The sequence below is a fragment of the Habropoda laboriosa genome, unplaced genomic scaffold (genome assembly GCF_001263275.1).
Source record: "Habropoda laboriosa isolate 0110345459 unplaced genomic scaffold, ASM126327v1 scaffold17, whole genome shotgun sequence".
Taxonomy (NCBI): Eukaryota; Metazoa; Arthropoda; class Insecta; order Hymenoptera; family Apidae; genus Habropoda; species Habropoda laboriosa.
In genome coordinates this window covers 83,536-91,600 of record NW_017100125.1, presented here as the reverse complement: position 1 = coordinate 91,600, position 8,065 = coordinate 83,536, and the positions used below count along the sequence as shown (strand labels likewise).

Below are 8,065 nucleotides of genomic sequence, written 5' to 3'. Positions count from 1 at the left end.
ACTCGGTTTCTTTTACGAGATTTCACGGCTGGACAATTCATAATAGAAAAATATAATTTCTTTAATTTTACTTTTTTTCATCTGAAATTTTTTTAACATGTTGGTGAGATTTTTCTGATGCAAATGATAGCAAACACGATATAATTTGAACAACATTTACTTATTACACGTTCACTGTCTGGCGTGACAAAATTTCGGGATAAAAAAACGTAAAATTAAAAAAGTTGGTATTTAAATCGCTTGGTTACCTCGACTCACGTTTCATCCTTATCTTTTATTCGCTGTCCTTGTCTACGTTCGGCAAACTACAAAGGCGGGCGCGAGGCTCGAAAACGTAGTCCCTGACTCTACAATTGTCAGGTTAGCTTCCTTGTGGACTGACACTTGTGGAGAATTTACTATAATTCGGTGTATATTTAGTTACTTAATAAGAAACGGTGTTACATTCTGTGATGTAAACAGTGAAATGAACGTAGCGGGCAAAGGAAGATTCACAAGCCCAATCGACACAACCAAATTTTGTAACAATATCGTGTTTGGTATCATTTTAATCAGGAAAATCTCACCAATATTTTGATGAAATTTTTATTAACAAAAAATTGAAAATAACAAACTTTTGTAGTTTTGTTAGCATTGTCTCACGGACATGCCGACGCCGAATGCGATAAAGAGATGCCGCGGCCGTGTCACATTACTCGCTTGCCTGGATCAAGGGTGGTCCCCCCTTGTGGTGGGGATAGACCATGAACAGTCATGGCGTAGATCCGAAAGAACTCTTATAGAACTTTTACTGTAATATGCTGGCTGATTACTGCAACCCACACTCAAACAGGATATTCAAGCAAAGTATTCCAGGAAATCAACAAATACCACATTTTAGGTAATGTTCTACAGCTTTTAAATATATAGGATTATACGAGTTATTAAATATTAAACTGTGTATCACAAAAATCCTGCATGATGGAAACAAACGGATTGTATACAGGGTGTCTGTTTTATCTCAATACAGTGAAATATCTTTTAAGGTAGTGATGTTAGGAAAAAAATGTTTTAACAAAAGTTGTTTGATACGAGGGGGACGTTATGTGGTGTAAATATTTTTTTTGTACCTGATATAATGGAGGAGATTTCAAAGTCGGTTTAATTTTTTTAAATGGAATGCTATATTTTTTTATACACAATATGATAGTGTATGTTAAGACGAGTTTAAGGATAATAATGGAGGACATGTGGAGGGGATACCCATAGAAGGAAGTTTTCAATAATTCAAAATTGAACAAATTGGTAGGTACTTATTGTACTCGTTGAACTCGTCTTAACATACACTATCATACTATGTATAAAAATATATAGCATTCCATTTAAAAAAATTAAACTGACTTTGAAATCTCCATCATACCCGGTACAAAAAAAAATGTATATCACATAACGTCTCCCTCCATACCAAATAACTTTTGTTAAAACATTTTTTCCCTAACATCATGTATTGAGATAAAACAGACACCCTGTATATGAATTCAGCATAAAAAATACTATTAAAATCGCATATTAAACCTTATGTATAAAAAAAAAAAAAGTAAAATTTTGTAGACCAGTGTTATGAGTAATTTCAGATTATTTTCATGTTATGATTAAAAAAGTAGACGATCTTTATCTAAACTATAACAACACTCACAAGTAGGCATATAATTCCATATCCGCAAGGGAAATATAAAAATTGTGTAGTTCACTAATTAGACACTGCGTATTCAAAAAATCAAGTAGATGAAAAAAAGATTACACGAATCATTTGTTTATCATTTACAACTCTACAAAATTGCACAGCTTTGCTTAAAGAAATTAATTTGACTTCTCGTGGCTTCTCGATAAAACATTTTCAGACATGCATTCGTATACTTTTTGTTTAATAGGTGTTAAATATTTTTCAACGTTCTACCCATATGCTAAGTTTCATAAATATCGGAGATTGCCACTTCGGTAATATTCCTTGTATGTACAAATAAAATTGAATTACGCGTGGACCTGTTGAATTCAAATATCAAATACATAGATATGTCACGAACCGTAAAGGATTAATATTGTATAGCAATACGTATTGAAGTAGGTGAGAGGCGTGCAGTACCGATCAGATATTAGCACTTTATTTGAATAAACAAATAAATATAACAATTCTGTGCAACATATTTCGGGGCCATATTGTTTATTCCACACTTCTCGATGTTCTGACGCGTTAAACGTATACGTCGATATTCATTATATTGAAAGTTATTTTTGGGAGTTGGTCTTTTGTTTCTTAAGTAAATAAATGATTTTGTTCTATATTTTTGGTGTATATTATCATTATACACCATGATCAAAAACGTTTTCACGTGCTTGTCGTACAATGCCGACCACCTAACTGTCGTCCTGTACCGACCAATCTGTTGGTAATTGAAATTAAATTAGAAGATGTTCATTCAGTCTTTTTTCCATAAGAAAAGATGTGACAATCCAACAAACAGGCGGTTAGACTTTAGCAAACAAGGAATTTGCAAGGAATCATTTGACGAAGATTGGGTGCAGTGTATCGAATGTGAAGATTGGGCACACGTCGAATGCACAAATCAAGAAAACATTATTTACTTGCGACGTTTGTAAAAATAAAGCTAAATTAGAAATGTTCTATTCTAACATTTAAACGTCTTTTTTCAACATTATTAATCATTTAGACCAAAAAATCTACTTATCAAATAATTGGTCTGTGCCGGACGACAATTTTTCGTTTCCTACAAGCTACAACTTCTTTACTCTTGCGAATTCAATTTCCCTTCTTTTATTAAGCTCCATTTGTACTCCAAAACATTTTTTTAAGTTTTGATTTTTACCAACTCTAGCCCAAGATGTAAGAAAAAAAGCTGGAGTGGTCGGGACTGCACGACTCTCCCATATAAAAGGTATAATCATATTTGTAATAGCAACCTGAGAAAGTAGTCATTGACGAAGTCGGGATGCTCGTCGAGCCAAGCCTCCATGCGGGCGTACTCTGGATCGTAGACGGCGGAAGTCGAGGAGTAGTAACCACCGGCGGATTTTCCATCTTGCACCTGTTGCAATGTGCCCTGACCTGCCATGGCAGTCTGCACCCCTTGCATCCCCTGTACACAAGGAGCTGCCGTCTCCGCCGTCATCCTCGGCTCTTCGATGCTCCGCAAGTGCAGGCCTACTTGACAAACCAACCATTATCGTCATTACGTGTCCTTTTAACATCTCGATCCTCGAATTATCCTTCGATATGAAGTTTTCCTTCGAGATTGAAAGCATATTTAACACGTTCCGTTTCGCGTGGATTTTCTCTGGATTTTCCGTTCGGGCCGTTTGATATTTCCGCCTTTTCCTTCCTGTGACTTAAACTGTACAACTACGACGGTAATTGATTAAAACAAAAATTTTTTCATTGCTCTTTCTCTTGATAACAATGATTTTCGCAGTCTTACGAATATTATAAGATATACATGTCAAATGCAAAACTGTTTGTCTGGACAACGTGGGGCGCATACGACCCACGCGGCGTCAACGGAAAGTCACCGAAAATTGTTCCGGTACGGAACGTGTTAAAGTAGTAGGCACATTTAGTTAAATTTGTACCTGTTTCACAGTTTTATTTAACACAATTTCGATATTGTACCGTACGAATTTTTGTCTCAAGCGAGGGTCGCTTGTGTAAACATTTGCAACTCATCGGTAAGTATTGAGTATAGTATTTTCATAAATTATGATACTTTGTCAAACATAAATAAAATGTTGAAGTGTGAAGTTTCTCTTTAAAACACTTATTACAATATTGGGTCGAGCAGAAAATTCTTACCGATTTTTGATAGATAATGTTTGAATAGGTTAGAACAAATAAAACTCGATGAAAACATTGAAGTTCGCATGTATTCTGAAAGATCGAGATATTCTTTCACGCGTCTTTTTCAAATTTTATTCACTATAATTGCTAGTTCCTTGTCGGAATCATAGTATTTTGAAGATGGAAGAAAATAGAATAGATTTCCGATACTTAATCTTCTTCTGAACTTTGGAAACCTAAACACTAATCGTAAGACCCAATTCTATGGTTTTGTCATACAGAGAGAGTAAATATTTCTTCATCTTTACCCTTCTTTATTGTCATAAGATTAAAGATCTAAAAGACCTTAATGATCTTAGAGACCTAACCAACAGAAAAATTAAACGAACTATAATGAAACTACGCACCCAATGAATTATAATCAAAGTTCCCCAGAAAAATGCCCTTATTTCTTAAAATCGCAACATATTACCGACATTCATTTAGGACAAAATTCATGGCAAAAACGTGGAAAATTAGCAAGCCCGTTTAAAATTTTTAAACTGTAAATATCGAACCTAAATCACATTCTTATACAAATAATATTCGGTTCGTTTATCTAAAGCCCTCTGCTGTCATTTTAAGTCACATAATTAAACAAAATTCCTTACGTCAATCCTGAGGAAACTCATTAAAAGCAAAACTGTTTCAGCATATTATAGGGTAGATTACACGGTAATCATTCTATGAATAGGAAGATAAGGAAAATAAATAAAATAAAAGACAAAATGTGAAATGTCGAGAAAATTTTACATGTAAAAAAAGAGTTCAGAAGTATATTTTACAATACACTGTTGCATTTGTATAAAATTTCCTGTCAAAATTTCAAAAACCCAACAATAATTTTTGCTAGAATATTAACCAACCATGACACAATAATCGATTTATAATTAAAAAAGAGAAAAATTTTAATTTTACAACTAGTTACATCTAACTATCTAAATTATTAACATAGCAAAAAATAGTTACCCCAACTGATTTACCTTTCTTCAAAAAATTATTGAAATTTACAATAACGCACTTGGTAAAATTTTCTATGATGATCTGTGAAAAATGTGGATAAACCTTTTTTCTTTGCGTTAGGTATTCCTTCAAACATGTCTTTCCATTACCCTAGTAGAAATAAGTATACCTACGTTAATTTTTATTGATCTAGTTTTAACGTTTTACACTTATCTCCGTTCAATAAACTAATTAATATGCATCTATCAATTCTTAGCATTTTCACCTCGCGATAAAACTTGTTAATTTGTTGACTGTGGTGCAGATAGTAGAGCTATACTATCCAGTACGACGATGTTTAATATGAGTGTTGCGTTGCAATTGTACCTAAACGCGAGGAAGCCTCGGTCTGACGGATAATCGTTATAAAATTCATTAGCCACATTTGGCCGTCAGACCGAGGTGCTTAACTCACATCGACACGCTATAAACCTCCTTGGACAGAACTATCGCCGCAATAACGATGACAAACATTGCCTATCCCAAGGACCAAATGCTCGGGCTAGCAGCCACGACCGGGCAAATGGTTTTACCTCGAGACTCGAACACCACAGACGTTAGGTCTAACAGAAGGGGACCTTTCAGTCATAAAACTGTATCGTTTTTCCAACGTTAGTATTTTTAACAACAGTTCTCTTCTTCCAGAAAGCACCGCGTCAGACACACCCCTAACCTAACACACACACACACACACACCAATAGAAAAACACAACAACCATTAGAAACATGTAACGACTGACCACTCACACGAAACCCATGTGAAGACATTCTGAACGGTGTGACCCACCGGTAGGTCATCGATGCACTTGTTTGCTGACATGACCCATCGATGTGTCATTCAAAATGATAGCAGAAAAGATTGAGTAGATGGTGTGATTCTACGGTAGATCACCGCATTTTCAGATTACATACTGAAAGATGAAGTATTCGTGACAATACACACTTCGGTCATAAGAAACGCTGGCAGTAGTAAGCGTTTTGTGAATTTCGCTGATGTCCTGAACGTGTTAAGACGTTCAGGACGGTGTGACCCACCGGTGGGTCATTGAGTGATGTTTTTATTTGTCGATGTGACCCACAGATGGGTCATTCCGGCATGAATGACAAGAGAGATTAATTAGACGACGTGACCCACAGATGGTGTTCGGGTCGCGTAATGTTCGATGCTTAATTGCCGAACCGGTACGCGAGTTTAATCACACCTTGATTTATTCACTATTAACAGAGTGATACTTGAGGTGATGTCGCTGTTTAGGTGGGACGCAGCTCCTTCCAAGGGAAAGGGATTGTTGCTAACATTAGAAAACCCCATTTTTTGGGTTTTTCCCAGGGGTTGCCGCGTGACTTTCCACCGCGCACGCGACCTCTCCACGGGGGGTACGGTACGCGCGAGAGGACCGGTACCTCGGTCTGGCGGCCAAGTGTAATTGAACAAGTTTATGACGATAATCCGCCAATCCGAGGGTTCGTCGCGATTTCTTGCGAGGCAACAGATGGGGCCGCGTGACTTTCCACCGCGCACGTGACCTCTCCACGGGGGGTACGGTACGCGCGAGAGGACCGGTACCTCGGTCTGGCGGCCAAGTGTAATTGAACAAGTTTATGACGATAATCCGCCAAACCGAGGGTTCGTCGCGATTTCTTGCGAGGCAATCGATGGATCATCTCGACATAGATGACAAAAAAGATCGAATAAACGGTGTGACCCACCGGTGGGTCACCACATTATTTTACATTTTACGAGGAAACACATATTTCACAAGTGATTAGAAACTGAAAAAATAGGTATTAATAATAATAAACACTTCGGTATAACCGAAACATCCGGTCATAACAAACGCCGGCACTAGCGAGTGCATCATGAATTTCCCTGTTGCCCTGAACGTGTTAATAAAAGCACAAACGCAGCCACTAATACGAGATTCTTCAGAAAAACACGAATAATGGTAGACTTGTACATAGAACGTGATAAAACACGGAAAGAACACTATATAATCATATCACAAGAAAACACGAACATACTACTTTTCAACCAGGCTTGCGTGATTAATTTCATAAAAGCCAGCGTCTCGATACACCGTCGTGAACAGGTGTAAGCGGGATTTATGACTCCGCGAAATTCTCCAAACAAATTACGGTGTACGGGACGCAACAACGTGTGCGAGTTTACTTTCTACGTTTTCTATTAATTTATGTCAATATTTTATTCAGGCTACTACACATATTGTAAAAATATTTATATTCTTCATTATCATTGTATGATTAGGTCATCCCGTAAGTTCATGCCGAAAGCGAAAAATATTTTAATGAAAATCCATGCAATAGAAATAGAATAAAAATACTATAGCAATGACATAATGGTCTAAGAAAAAAAAATTGAAAAAATGAGGAATGAGAATATGGTTGTATAACACTTGATAATAAGTTAAATAGCAATATATTTTATAACAATAACTATAAACACACGTAAAAAGAAATAATGATAATTTGATCAACGCTCTCTAAATATGTATATCTCGCAATAAATTCTCACGTACTCACTGATATCAATAACAACGCGCTTCACTTGTTTTACCCCCAGTTACCTTGTATGATCCGCTCGTTTACCAAATCTCGAGACGATTCGATATACTCACTACATTCACGCCATCACTCACATCTTATTATTAAACCAATTCCACAGAGAAAGCGCTTACGTTTTTTTTTTTCTAATCAAATTTGAAGGTTCCTTGGAAATATTGATCTAAATTATAAAATTCGACCCGAACTTATGGGATGCCTAGTACACTAATTTTAGTTACGTATATGGCATTTTGTATAATACTTATCACAATTCATGCGTTCAAAATTTTGACATTTATGACATTTCATTTGTAACCTATTTTTATAAGTGCTTTAAACCTAATTCTTTGTAAAAGTTTACGAAAGAGCTTACCGTGGCACAGCAAAACTTCCTGCAGGCCGTTTTAAAAGTTAAAGAAAATTTTACTCGATTTAAAGATTGGCTTGTAATTCGAGATACTTGTAAAATGTATTTTCTGCAAGTTTGCAATCAATTTCACATGATCATAGAATTTTGTATAATTAAAAGGAAAAACAAAAAATAACGTGATCAAGGGCTTTAAGTATTCCATACTTACTCGACTGAGGCAACTGCAAATTGATTTCTTAAAAATTTAACGAACTGAACTTTTT

The 8,065-nt window shown here is 35.9% G+C and overlaps 1 protein-coding gene across 1 annotated transcript in view; it reads right to left on the bottom strand.

The window, feature by feature from the left end:
* LOC108570079 (dual 3',5'-cyclic-AMP and -GMP phosphodiesterase 11-like) overlaps nucleotides 1–3,194 on the bottom strand; it is a 57,220-nt gene extending 54,026 nt beyond the window's left edge. Inside the window, exon 1 of the mRNA XM_017932252.1 lies at nucleotides 2,959–3,194. Coding sequence (XP_017787741.1) covers nucleotides 2,959–3,167 — 209 coding nt within the window. The 5' untranslated portion in view covers nucleotides 3,168–3,194. The remainder of the gene's footprint in view (nucleotides 1–2,958) is intronic.
* Between the last annotated feature and the right edge of the window lie 4,871 nt (nucleotides 3,195–8,065).